This window comes from Podarcis raffonei, chromosome 3 (genome assembly GCF_027172205.1).
Source record: "Podarcis raffonei isolate rPodRaf1 chromosome 3, rPodRaf1.pri, whole genome shotgun sequence".
Taxonomy (NCBI): domain Eukaryota; kingdom Metazoa; phylum Chordata; class Lepidosauria; order Squamata; family Lacertidae; genus Podarcis; species Podarcis raffonei.
In genome coordinates this window covers 36,991,817-37,006,555 of record NC_070604.1, presented here as the reverse complement: position 1 = coordinate 37,006,555, position 14,739 = coordinate 36,991,817, and the positions used below count along the sequence as shown (strand labels likewise).

At 41.9% G+C, this 14,739-nt stretch overlaps 1 protein-coding gene across 1 annotated transcript in view; it reads left to right on the top strand.

The window, feature by feature from the left end:
• LOC128410231 (protein eyes shut homolog) overlaps window positions 1-14,739 on the top strand; it is a 472,516-nt gene that overhangs the window by 126,751 nt on the left and 331,026 nt on the right. The window contains exons 14-15 of the mRNA XM_053381165.1: window positions 9,734-9,905; window positions 10,611-10,689. Coding sequence (XP_053237140.1) covers window positions 9,734-9,905; window positions 10,611-10,689 — 251 coding nt within the window. The remainder of the gene's footprint in view (window positions 1-9,733; window positions 9,906-10,610; window positions 10,690-14,739) is intronic.

The following is a 14,739-nucleotide window of genomic DNA, read 5'->3' as shown; positions in this document are numbered from 1 at the left end:
ACCAGAGCACACCAGGCACTCCTGTCTTCCACTGCCTCCCACAGTTTGGTCAGACTCATGCTGGTAGCTTCGAGAACACTATCCAACCATCTCGTCCTCTGTCGTCCCCTTCTCCTTGTGCCCTCCATCTTTCCCAACATCAGGGTCTTTTCCAGGGAGTCTTCTCTTCTCATGAGGTGGCCAGAGTATTGGAGTCTCAGCTTCAGGATCTGTCCTTCCAGTGAGCACTCAGGGCTGATTTCCTTAAGAATGGAGAGGTTTGATCTTCTTGCAATCCATGGGACTCTCAAGAGTCTCCTCCAGCACCATAATTCAAAAGCATCAATTCTTCGGCAATAACTGATTACAATCCGGTTATTGACAAATCCCCTTTTGCCAGCCCTTCAGAGGATGGAGCTTTCCTTGCGCTGATGATGCCCCTTTCCCGTCAGAATTCTCTATGAATGTCATGGAGTGCCAGGGAGAAGGAGGCACCTGTCTGATCACACAGTATGCCAGTCCATGAGCACCCTCGCTGTGTTTTATAGGCAAATACACATGGCTAGCAAGGTCCAAGCACACAACAAGCTCATTTGTATGGTAATTCTCTTGTCTTGAGGACATTTTTGAGACTTGGCTGATAAAATGAACACAGCAAGACAGCTCCCTTCAGGCACGACTTCTATTAACTATTGTTTAACTGTTTCCTGGGGGATTAGTCTGTTGCAGCAAAAAGAACAAAGTGCCTTGTGGCGCCTTGAAGGACTCAAGACCTCAGCCCCATAATACATTTAAAGCACTATTATACCACTATAATAGAGATGGTTTCCCCCCAAAGAATCCTGTGAACTGTGCTTCGTTAAGGGTGCTGAGAATTGTTAGAAGACATCCCCATTCCCCTCCCTAAGCTACAATCCCCAGAGTTCCCTGAGAAGAGGGATTGTTAAGCGACCCTGCTTCCATTTGGGCACCAGGTTAAAACCTGGTTATTAGTGTTTAATGATAGCCTCACTTTGTAATGACTGCAGCTTGTGCTTTAAAAATATTTATTGCCCACCCCCATCCCCCACTACTGAACTGTAGTTGGATTTATACCCAGCCCTGAAAATCTTTGGCTAGGGGGTGGGATATATAGTATAAACAAATACATATGCATGCCACCCAGTAATATTGCATTCTTTCTTATTATTGATTTAAAGGGCTGTCTTTCATTCATTTTCTAACTTTTCTTTGTTGTCCTTGCTGCACTGAGGTGATTTTCTGTCCTCTCTCATTTGCCGGCTCACTTTGATGCTAAATGTTTGCTGTTTCTTGCAGAAGTTTCTGTGGAATGAAAGAATTCCAATTAAATGTCTCTTGGAGCATTTTCCTCTCCATCCCAATCACCCACCCTGATGCTTGCGCTATTTCTTCCAGCTCTAACTTTAATGAACATAGTGGACCTAATGGCGTTGTAATCAGTTGATGCTACTACTTAACTCAGTTTGAAGCCCTGAAACGGTGAAAGGGGGGAAAACATGTTTGTTTTCTTTGCAGGGTTTGCAATAAGGTGGTTGTCTACTCGGAGACTTGCAGGAGGTGTGGTTGTAGTATAATGCAATAAAATAAAACCAACTTTGTTCTTATAAGACCCGTCTATAAATTTTAAGTAATTGCACAATTAATATAGTAACTTTCCCTCCTTAAGTTTCTTATACCCATGAAGAGCAGAAAGTATTTTATGATTATTATTGATCTGTAGGAATTAAGAAGGTTCATTAGAATGTTTTCATAATTTTTCAGTGCACATTACTACGTTATGTACAAGTTTATTGCAAATTTATTTGCAGCAATATTTTGACATTTTTGGAAAAATAAATGTACAAAGGGAACAGATGACATAAGAGGGAGAGCTTGGTGGCAGAGCTGATTTGATGCTCCTGCCACTATGCAGCACACTGAGCTCCCTACACTTCCCCCTCACCTTCTCGGTAAGCAGCAGCAACTTGCTGTGTTAGGAAGCCAGGAGAGCAATGGAGCCCACCTGCATTACCTCACCAGCCCCTACTGGTGGCACTTCTGCTGATAAGGTCCTGCGGTGCATGTTGTGCATGATTTAACTATAGGCTCTTTCACACATTACGTGGAACAGAGGAACAATCTGCTTCTACACATGTGCAAGTGTTTGTGCAAAAGACGGTTTACAGACGGCACACCTGTTGAATGTAACATGTGAACTATATGTAGGCTTGTTCACATTTTGAACACAGGTGCAAGCTCTCTCTACACATGCATAAGTGTTTCTGTGAAAGAGTGTATACTTGTTCATTCGGTCATTTGATGCCTAGGTACACAGACTGCACTTATTTACCATTATATGTGAATTACTGTACATGTGTATATCTCAACTATTTGTGTAAACAGGTGCATATACACTTGTTGAATGTAACATGTGGACATTTCTTAATACCATAGAGCGATTTGATCACAGAAATAATGTATGGGCAGGTCCTGCTCTCCGAAAATTCCCTTATCCAAAAATAAGGACTTATACCAAAACTACACTACAAACATGGCTGATTCTGATATCTGAACAGCTGGAGTTTCCTCACTTTCGTACTTGTTTCTGCTTTGCTGGTCAGTGGCCACCATTTTTGGACAGAAACCATGGAGAGAGGGAGGTGTGAGAAAGACTGGACAAACCAGAGAGCAGGGGAGATCAGACAAATCAGTTTTTTCCTTTGTCTCTGTTTTGCTGGTTTGCTGCAGCCATTTTAGGAAGAAATCATGACAGGGGGGTGGGATCATGAATTGGAAATGTTCCCATAGGAAGTAATGCAAATTGTCAGCTCATTATGTGAATGCTTGCCTAATGAACAATTTCCTGGGAACACACTGTGTTTGGTAAGCAGGATCTGCATGTATAGTGAATATCCTTTTTGGATAGCCTTTTCTTCATGGGAAGGCAGGCTGCTCCATTCTGCAGTGCTTAAAGTCCCTATATTTTTCTTTCATTTACTCTCACAACATCAGTGAGAGCCTAGCTGCTATCGATGCACATTTCGCAAAGCCTGGCATGTTACCCCACATAAGTGATTTTAGTTTTCTGATGTGCTAGATTGAATAGAAGGCAATTCTTGTTAGTCTAGGTACTTCAGAGTTCAGGATTAATAGCAACTCTGTAAATTCAGAGTTTCTCAAATGACCAGAGGCCAAATGTGTTAGATCAGGATCTTTAACTATATTGTCAGAGTGTTTTTCCCTTCCCATCAACACCACTTCAGGTCCCCCCTGCTTTTCTTAAAGCTGGCTGCTCTCTCTCAAATACAAATTTACTTCAGGCATTGTGACAACTTAGTGACAGTATTGATTGTGGCTTCCAAAACTCCCCTAGGAGGTTTCTTCCAGACATTGAAGAATAAGGACCTTACAAGTGAGGGAATTGAAAGACCAAAGGCAGCTCTGAACCAAAATAGTTGCAGCGCTGCTGCTGTGTCTTACTCTGTCTGTGCTTTGAAAGCATGTAAGCAGCAGTGCTTTCATCAAATGTGGTGTGATTTATACCAGGATGGGGAGCTTAATCCTGACATCCCAGTCATATTCTCAGCTCTTGCTATCAGCCAGCCAGCCAAGGGTGCTGGAAGTGAGGCTCTGGCACCTTAAATGGCCAAAGAGTGTAGCCTCTTTGCATGCATGGTTAAGGGTACTGGTCATATCACTGGCATATTCAGGTAGGTCTGCAGTGACCTCTCCTCCCAGTTCTGAAACCTGGAGAACCACAACCAACCAGTGTTGACAATACTGAGCTAGATGGACCAATGGTATGACTCAGTATAAGAACAGCTTCCTATGTTCATATGTACTAGTGTCATTGGAAGCACAGAGAGGAGGGCAAGGCGTGCTGCCAAACTGGATAGATTTAAAGTAGCAACAGCTCATTTGCAAGGGCTAGTAGTAACAAGCCTTGGCTTGGACAATCTCACCCATGCTGATGACAGTTCTGCCCAGTGCAGCTGAGCTAGTAGGAGGGCTGGTGTAGGTCTCTCTCTCTTTCCTCTTTAATATATAGCATGAGTTTTCATGTCTTCAAACTAAGGTATTAAAACACGGATGATGGCAGTACTTCCTGTGTGTACACCAAAAGGCATCTCTTAGCGATTGCACCTCACAAGGGATACAGATGTTGGAGAGCCTGTTTGCAACACACATCAACAGTAATGCAGTGCCCCTGGGCAATACTGCCATCAGGACAAAATGCTGGAAGGGATTTCAGAAGCTGGAATGGCTTCTGCAATTCACCGTCAGCGTACACCAAGAAACTTAACTTGGCTCTGCATAACTGCAGAAAGCTCCCTGATCCAGTGAGAGAAAAGTGTTTCCACTGTTGGTTGGGTTGGGTGCTTTCTCAACTTTGCAGAGAGTTTTACATGACCTACACTCTAATCTTTCCTTGTTGCTTTACTAAAACTTTGAGTAAAAGCCTAGTTTGTTAGTTAGGGTTTGGTTTTTGTTGTTTTTTGGCAGGGTGGCATTGGAATTGGTCTGAGGTCTTGTCATTCACTCCATGCCTAAGGGTCATACCAATCTACCTACCATAGACAGTAAAGTAAAGGTAAAGGGACTGCTGACCATTAGGTCCAATTGTGACCGACTCTGGGGTTGCGGCGCTCATCTCGCTTTATTGGCCGAAGGAGCCGGCGTACAGCTTCCGGGTCATGTGGCTAGCATTAAACCACTTCTGGTGAACCAGAGCAGTGCACGGAAACGCCGTTTACCTTCCCGCCGGAGTGGTACCTATTTATTTACTTGCACTTTGACGTGCTTTCGAACTGCTAGGTTGGCAGGAGCAGGGACCGAGCAATGGGAGCTCACCCTGTTGCGGGGATTTGAACCGCCGACCTTCTGATCAGCAAGTCCTAGGCTCTGTCGTTTAACCCACAGCGCCACCCGCGTCCACCATAGACAGTAAAGGTAAAGGTACCCCTGCCTGTACGGGCCAGTCGTGTCCGACTCTAGGGTTGTGCGCCCATCTCACTTAAGCGTCACGTGGCCAGCGTGACGAAGCTGCTCTGGCGAGCCGGCACCAGCGCAGCACACGGAAACACCGTTGACCTTCCTGCTATTAAGCGGTACCTATTTAGCTACTTGCACTTAAGGGTGCTTTCGAACTGCTAGGTGGGCAGGAGCAGGGACCGAGCAACGGGAGCTCACCCCGTTGCGGGGATTTGAACCGCCGACCTTCTGATCAGCAAGTCCTAGGTTCTGTGGTTTAACCCACAGCACCATCCGCATCCACCATAGACAGTAGATTGAGACAATTTAAAGTCCAAAGCTTTAGGAGTAGTGCTTTTGTTCTGGGGGGTACTCAAAGGTATGCAGTTACTGGCACCTCTTTTTTTGTTGTTGTTAAAAAGTGTGGCACTTACTGTAACAACTTCACGGTGAGGACTGGCACCTATTTTTCTAGAGAAAAAGCAGCTAAGGGAGCTAAGGGAGGAATCCACTTGGTGGTAGTGGTGATAACGAAGTGCAGGAGTTGATTGCTTTGTTTTCCTCTCTTCTCCCTCAAAGGTACAGATTACAGCCCATGCTATCACAGGTGGTCAAAGCATTTATTTATTTATTTATTTATTTATTTATTTATTTATTTATTTATTTATTTATTTATTTATTTATTTGAATAGTATGGCTTTCCTGTTGCTCCTTACAAGTGACTAGGGCTATGCCAGCGAATTCCTCCAACGAAGCTTGTAAACACGGTAGAAAAAATGCTTTCCTGATTATGTTTGTTGGTTTTGTGCCAGGGCTGACTTTCAGCTCCCATTCCCAATGTGTAAACATTGTGTACCTGGCTGACTATACTGTTGCCAACCTGTTTAGGTGGAATGTTGCCTGCTCACAAGCGAGCCGGATATATGGCCTGGAGCTTGATTGCCAGAGAAGAATGAAGCAAAAAGGCAGCTGAGCTATGAAAGTATAACAACAGTTTGTGTCAGATTTGTGACTGCTGCCCCACCCCAACAGAGACAGTTTTATTTCTTAAGTAAGGTATGACCAGTGCTCTTTTCTAGACCAAAAGGTGCTGGGACGCTCCTCCCACAGAAGAAGTACTCCAGAGCCCAAAGAGGATATCTTTGGGCTTGAGGGGGGGAGGTGTCTCCTCATGAGTCAGAGGCAACCTGTATCAGGTTCTGTTCGCACGGCTGCCACATGGGCGGGCAGGAAGTAGGCAGGCTACTCCTTCTCCCAGGAGGAAGAGGCAGTCTGTGTGCGCCCCCTGCTTATGCAGAGACAGCTGAGGCATGGGTGGACAGCTTCTTTATACTGCTTCACTGAGGGGCATACGGTTGTCTGCTGGTGGCAGGGGGAGTAAGGAACAATGGCAGTTTCACTCACGATATACCAACAGGTGACGCCGCCATTATGCTGTGGCCCTCATACTGGGGATGTATCGCCCAGGCCAATTGCTGAGAGTGCTCAGCTGAGGCAAAGAGGGGCTTCTGCGCCTCAGCTGAGCAGCTTAACAAGCTCCCACCCACCCACCCATCTCTCCTGCTCACGAGAGCAGGAGCAGCTGGGAGCTTGCTCAGCTGAGGCACAGCTTTCCCACACATCAGCTGTTAGCTGGGAGGCTGAAGAGCCTCAGCAAAGCACTGCTGCTGCCTGAATAACCTTCCTCCCTCCAATTTAAATGAATTGTTGTGTTTCAGGATTATAATTGGTATGGGCAACAATTAACTTACTTCCATGTTAAATGCAAATCCCACTGGGGTTGATAAGAATTTAGCAACCTAACTCTGCATAGTTTCTGTTTTGGTCTTTCCTTCATTTGCAAACTATTTGTCATTTCCAAATAACCATGTTAATATATGATATCTTGACTGTATCTTGATATATGTATAAATGTGTATACACACACACACACACACACACACACACACACACACACAATTAGGAACATAAAGTTTAGAAGTGACTCCCATCCAAGATGGCAAAAACTTGTTTTAAGGCGAGATGTTTCAGAGGCCAATTATTCCTTTTAAAAATTAAGCTGTGAATAGTAATGCTACCCAAGTTTTTGGGAAAGTAATTTTCAACATTTTTTTCCCATTTCGTTATATTCTTTTATCTTTTTACATGCCCGCCACATATGAAAAAAAGTTCCCTTCATTTCTTTACATTTCCAACACAAGTCTGATTCTACTTTATACATCTTTGCTAACCTACTCGGAGTTAAATACCATCTATGAATCATTTTCAAGTAGCTCTCTTTCAGTGAATAACACACAGTAAATTTTAGGTCATTTTCCCAGAGTTTCTCCCATTGGTTTAGATCTTTAACTAGCTCATCTTTTGTTTCCCATTCTAATAAAAAGTTATACATTTTAGACAAAAGTTTATCCTTATTCTGTAATAATTCCTTTTCCAATTGTGAGCTTTGGTCCAAGAATGCATTTTTTTAAAAAAATCTAACTTAAACCTGCCATATAAGTGGTGGTATTGTAACTAATCTGTGACTTGACTCCTTAAGTCTTCCAATCAAGTGCAATTCATATTGTGTAGTGGCCTCTAAAAGATCAGTTGTGAGCTCACAATTTTTTTGCTAAAAAAAATTTTCAGGCTTTAATTTAAAATAGCAGGATAGTGCAAGCCCAGCACTGAGCATGATGATGATTAATGATACTACAAAAATTATCCTTAACAAGAGTAAATTAGTAGATTTGAACTCACCACCCCCAATTCTCAATACACAGACCTCCACCTTGTACACGAGATGCTCCATTAGCTGGGCTAATGTGAAAGGAAGAAATTGTGTCTCTACAAGACTATATAGTAAGGGAACTTGATTCCCCCCCCCCCATGATAGATCTAATCAGATATATTCATGATTTCCTTAATTATGGCAGTTTATTCCAATTCATTTAGTGTTTTTTGTAAGAGCTGCACTTGTTGAATTGCAGAGAGAGAAAGTTGTAGCATGTGAGAGATCATGTACACAATTCCTAAAACAATTCCTGATTAATATTAGCACAGCAACTAATTATAAACTATGAGATATATATATGCAAGTGTGACAAATCGAAAGTCCAACTAAAAAGAATATATATATGGGAAGAGAGTGCCATTATGACCTCATCAAAGCATGGGAAGTAGGATGAAAATTGTTTGCCTTAGGTTTGGAGCGTATATGCAGTGGGATAGCCAAAGACCAGAGAGATAGAGTAACTGTTCTTTTGAAGTCCCATCCCCTGCAAGCTTGACACTATAGAAGGATTTTCAACCCTCTGATGTACAGAAGTGAATGACTTCAAAAGAAAGTATTTGGAGTTTATGCAGGTGAAGCAGATGCTCAAAGGGAGAGTATTGTGGAGCTCGACTTCTTTGTCTGTATACTAACAACATTTTATCCCCTCTTCTTTACAACAACAGATCAAGAAAGCCTCCTACTGGAATTTGATTTATATATGTAGAATATCTTCCTATTGCTGGCCTGCGGGGGAGAAAGTAGCTAGTTTGGCACACAAGAGAGCATACAGATATGTTTTCTATACACTAAGCCCACAATTTATGCCCAGTTAACTTGTGCACATTCAGCTTTACATGTGTGGTAAATCAATAAATAAATATAAAGGGGTGGAAAGCGGGCAGAGTTCCAGGAAAAATGATTTGGTAGTCCCACCCACCATTGAACCCAATGGGTTTTGACTATACACAATTTTTGCTTTAGGTGCAATCCCTGGCCCATAACCCCCACCTAAGTTATAGGCTTACTGTACATCATACATAAGGTGTTTTTCCCCTCTGTTGTGTGGGATGCTATATGAAGCGCATTGTGTCCATACATACAGAAATATGTATAAAATCAACAACACTGGGTTTATTTACACATTGTCTGATAGGATTTAGCAATGTGTTAATGAGATAACTTGAAGAATTTTCCCAGTGAATAATAACGGGAAGGAAGAAATCTGCTTACCAGCAACTCAGTAAAATAAATGGAAATCTTTGGAATCCTGCTGATTCTGTACATCTAGTTTACTGTCATCTGTCATGGAATCATAGGGCAGGATTCAATTCATGAGTGCTGTTAGCAGTGGTAGTGCTATAAGGATGGTATTTTGCTTCAGCCAGGCTCTACTACATGGTCCAAATTCAGGGTGTGCTTTTGGATGGTATGATTTAAGTTAGAGGATGAGAAAAGTATCTGCATGTTCGGAGTTCTCCTGTCATTATGCAAAGTGAATGCGGCATGTGAGCAAAGGATACACATCATGCAAACTAAAATTGTCTTTTTCTGTGTGCTTAAGTCATTGCTTAGCACGCTGCCCAGGAAATGTGGGAGTTAATACTGGAGTTAAAGCACTTGCAGGGATGCTGTAAAGACCAGTGAGGCTGAACTCCATGGTGACAACAGGGCCCAATTCATATAGTCCCAGATTAGTGTACCTATGGCTTCACAGTGTCTGGATCCCACACTGCTCTAGAAATTATCTCTGAAGTTAGGTGTCTTAAATTGCTACAGGGGGGGGCATTAGAATATGAGTAGTTTGCATCACTGCAGCCTTCTCATATTCTAGTGTTGCTTCCATGGTATTTTTGCACTTAAGAAACTCTGCTATGCTGCTGTAGTTTAATTATATACATCTAGGCAAGAGCTGCAGGCTTAAATGCATACAATGTCTGCCCCCACCATATATAAATAAATAAATAGATTTTTTTTAAGTACATAGTGTTTTGATTGTAGTGTTTTCTTTATGTGTGTCCCCCGCCCCAGGCAACCAGTGCGAAGTGGATATAGATGAATGCGTTTCAACACCTTGTCTCAACAATGGAAGCTGCGTCGATGGCATCAGCTACTATAAGTGCTACTGCCGAAGTGGTTTTATTGGAATAAACTGTGAAACAAATGCTGATGAATGTTTGTCAGCGCCTTGTCTTCATGGAAGGTGGCTATTTTCATCTTTTACTATTATTACCCATAAGAAAAGAAGGGGAAGGGGAAGAAGAACTAGCAACATTTAAGATTTAATGTCAGGGAAGGTTGCTGAAGATACTTCTAATTATGCTGTTCCATAAAGTAAAAGTACAGCCACAGTTAAAGGATGACAGATGTTGCCAGTTTAAGCTAATGCAATATAGTGGGTACATTATCTCATTTCTTCTTTCATTCGAGTGCAATAACATAAAGTAATTTTCAATAACTGTGCATTAATTAGACTTTAATATACTTGCAAGGAGTTCTTCAGCCTTTGCATGCGAGCAGGTTGAAAGAGGATTCTTCTTTGGAGCGCAAGCATATGTGTGGAGGTTTAAAATACTTAGGAACAAAGAACATAAGAAGCTTCCTTTTTCCAAGTTGGACTATTTGTCTAGCCAACTCAGTATTTTCTGCAAGGACTGGCAATGGTACTCCAGGGTTCCAGCCCTACCTGCAGATACCAGGGATTGAACCTGAGATCTTTTGCATGCAAAGCAGATGCTGTACTAAAGGGTCTTTGGTCATGACACAATACAGTTATAGGGGCAACTTCTATTGCGTTGAGTGGAGTACGTACAGGATTAGCCTGAGATTTGTGTATGAATACAACGGATTAATGTGAATGGTGCTGTGTTGTGCAAGTGTGGCAAGTGACCTTGATGTTCTTTTTCAGATGCATTGACCTCATTGATGGGTATCGGTGCAACTGCGAAGGGGGGTGGACCAGTTCAAGATGTGAAATTGACGTTAATGTAAGTCTTCTCATTAAAGCAGAGGCCATTTGCACATACGAACCCATAAAATACCAAAGCTTTTTACAAAAGAAGTACTCCCTGGGTTCTCAACACCGAGGAGGTGGCAAGGGTACAAAAGTTTCAGTAGTCTGGTCATCAGGGGCAGCCATATTATTAGGTCCAGTGCCTCAGGGGGAGAAAGGCTGCAGTGTTTTCCCTCCATTCACTACAAAGTGCAGGAAAAGCATTAATACTCAAAGGACTGATCTGCAGAGATGGTGCCTAAAGGGAATGCATGTTCCAGGTCCTTTCACAGTAGCTGCCTTCAGCATAAGGGTCACATCCACACAGGGCCTTTTAAGTTCATGACCAAAGAATCCTAGGCATTACAGTTCACCCCTCACTGAGCACCCTTAAGCCTGAGCTCCCATGATTCTTTGGGGGGGGAGCCATGTGCTTTCAATGTAAGGTGTGGTTGTGACCAGAATGTGTCACTGAATTCCAGTTGCTGTTGGCTAGCAGTGGATGAGGAGTGTTGATTTCAAGTCCTTCTTTTGAGATTCTTTGAGCTGCATGGTTAGCCACAATAGGAAACAGGATCCTGACTTAATGGATTGTTTCAGTTTCCTGTTTAAAGCATTAATTGACTCAATATGTAGCACATTTGTGCTACAAAACCTTTTGTTATAATTGTTCGTAGGGATATCATAGTGCTTGCTATATGAAACCATTCAGTAATTTGATAGGTCACTGGGGATTTACATTCATACTCTATTTACTACCTGCAGTCAGAGCTCTGTATTCTTTTGAACTTTTCCTGTTGCTTTGGATGTTCAATAAGCATGTCAGTGAGTCAACCATGTCACCAGAGCATAATATGAACTAATTAGCTGTTTTAATTCATCATATTCCTGATGCCACACGGGTTGTAGCATACCACAAGTTCAACATTTAGATCTTGAAAACAAACAGTTGTTCCAAGACTCTTTTTGAGATGCCATTAGCAAAATGAAACATATCAGTAGTGGCTGGTTGTAACTGGGGCTGGTGGCACACAGGGCAAGGCAGCTTACTAGTAAACAGAACCAGGATAAACCATAGGCAATAATGAACACTGCATTGCTGCTATCCTACTGTGTGTCTTCTTGCACTTGTGGTCTGAACACAGTAGCTTGACCAGGTTTGACCAGATGCAAGCAATGCAACCAGGTAAAATCAAGTTTCTTTTCTCCATGACAGCTCCTAATAATGAATTTAAGAAGTGCTCCCTTTTCTTTGTTATTGTTGTGGCTTTTAGTTTACTGTGCCCCACCCCCAGATTTACATTTTAATTGTTTATATTCTTTTTTTTTTTGTAAACTTCCCTGGGAATATCACTGAAGAGTGGTATAAAAATGCATGATAAATATTCATACTGGCCCAAGTGGTTTCACTGCATTCCGTCTCAGAAAGTAGCTAGTTATATGAGGGAGGATGGTAGGACTCAGGAATCCTGAAGCAGTGTGACTCATCCCGGAAATGACAGTCATCTGCACAAGTTCTTCCACCTTGGCTTTTTTGTTACTCTTCAGAAATGTGTCCCTGTGTAATTATCTCCGGTTAATGTTTGTGACTTTTCTTTAGGGAGCCTGACTTATTTGATTTTCCATTCTCATTTGTTCCAAAAGAGGCATTAAATTTTGCAGACCTTGTAACTTAATTCATTAAGGAACAGATGCTGATTCCTTCTGTAGTACTAGCAGAACTGCTTTATGTTTGTGTTGTTTCCCAGATTAATGGTGTTACATTTGGGGAGCAGGGAGGAGACATTTAGATTTTCAAAACAAAAGAGAATTTTCAAATGCAGTCTACGTTGCCTATGAGCAGAAGTTTTTTCTAAAATTGCCAGTGCAGGAAACCTGATCCAGATCGCAATCCAGATTTGGTGGAATAGAAGGGCTTCCAGGCCTTTGCTCCAGCTGTAGTAGTCTAGAATGGGCTAGAAGAATCAGGAGTAGCTGAACTGGGAGAACCTAAGCTGGAGGAGGATCTCCTCTTTCCACCCCAACTTCAGTCACTTTGGAAAGGGCAGCAGGGATAGTGGATTTCTCCTCCAATCTTCCTGCAGACCTGGAAGCTTCAGCAGAGGTTGTGGAGAGCTTTGATCAGTCATGGGAGGAAGCTAGGTGGCAATTACTGAACAGGAGTCTAAGCAGGAGAGTGCAGTCTTGGTGCAACCTTCACAGACGGAAGGAGACCCACCCATCCCAACAGGAGTATATGCTTCCAAATATGATATTCCCACAAGGCAAAAACTTGGCAGGAGGGGTGGGGAATTTGTTGGGACGTCTTTATTGCTTCTGTCAAGTTCTGAACTTCTTGCCATGCTCCTGAACTCCAGGATTGGGGCTCCTGAACTTCAGGATTTGGACTCCTAAGTACTATGTCCACTGCTGAGCCTTACTTGATCAAGTAAAGGTCTCTCTCTTACTTCCAAGTAAGGGCCTTTGTCTGTGAGTGTTGGGTGGAAGCAGCTGCCCACACTTCCTGATGTGGAAAAGCCCCATGGGAAGAGTTATCTCATGACATATTTCCACAGGGCTTTAATCAAAGTGCAAGAAGTCTAGCTACCAAGTGCCTGAAATTGGTGCGCTCGCAGCTTTTGTTCTTAAAGGAAGTTCTTCTTTTTAACTCCTGTTCCCCTTTCCTCCCAAAAAGTATTTCTGCACTGGTTTCTTTAAAAGCAAAAATGGCTACACTTAAAAGAACCACAATTAACAGCTGCTAGAAGCTTCTGTTGAAAGCCCAGCAAAGTGTGTCGTAGGGTCTTCAGGAATTGCTGACATCTGAGAAGGCTGCAGGGTACAGACCAATAGAAAGGTTATTTGTAGAAGGAAGGAAAGGACACTCATAAACACCCCTTGTCCACCGAAAGCTCCACATCTCATGTATGAGAATTTTCCTTGCATTTTCCTTGCTTTTTGATAATTTTCAAATACATTTTCTCTTTTTGTGAATTAACAGGGAATGGTTGTTGTTGTTTTTTAATTAAAAAAAAACTATGGAAGAAATGTTGGGCACAACCCTAATAAAAGTTTCAATTATTTGATGTTTGATAAGAAAACAGCACCTCGTGCCTGTTTTTATTCTCAGCTTCTTTTTCAAGTTTGATACTTCCTGATGATTTTTATGCTTTCTCCAATGAACTATTATTTTAGGTTGATTTGTTCTCCATAAATTTTGTAAAGAGCATATAAGAGAACAAAGCTGCAGGAACGGTTTGAAATGCTAACAAGCTACGGGGAATGCATGGAAAGAAATAAAAAGCAGTCCTCTATTTTTGGCTAGCAAGCACAGAACACCTCTTAATTTCAAACAGCAGACTGTTCTGTTCTTTTCTTTATAATGACTTTGAGTTTCCCATTAAGTATTTTCATTAATTTAGTGAAAGACTAATGTTCAAACTATAGGTTCAAATTCTTTGGCAGGATACAAAGTTTCCCATCCTTCCTAGGGGATGTATAATTCAATTACTTTATGTAATGCTTTCTAATAAATCATCCTATACATCCCAGCTGGTTTGCTGATAGGAAAAGCATGTTGTTTTCACACCAGTCCCCTTGGGTTCAGGTATTTGCATTTAAGTAAAAGTAATGATTATATCGGAAAAGGAAATCTACTTATCCTTGCTCTTGGTAAACTGAAAAGTGTTCACTAGTTTGGAGAAGTTAGCAATAACCCTCCGCCCCACCACTTCAAAAACGAGGAACGGTTCTTTCAGGTGACTTGTGTGGATTATCTCAAAAGCCTGGATGACAGCAATTAGCAAACCTTATTGAAGATGAATGCATTCGTCAATCGGGGAGTGGAGGAATTCTGATTCATTTTGGCAATTACACTAATTGTGCTTTCCTGTAGTTTTGACGCAGTAAAAGTTAATTTGCCACAAGGTTATGTTATGTTATGTAAATGTGCCAAGGGTTTCCATTGGATTAGGAGAAAGTATTTGTCACTATATTTATGTTATTATTTGAATAAGGATCAGTACATTTGCTCTTATATGTTTTTTCAAACTTTAACTTTTCAAAG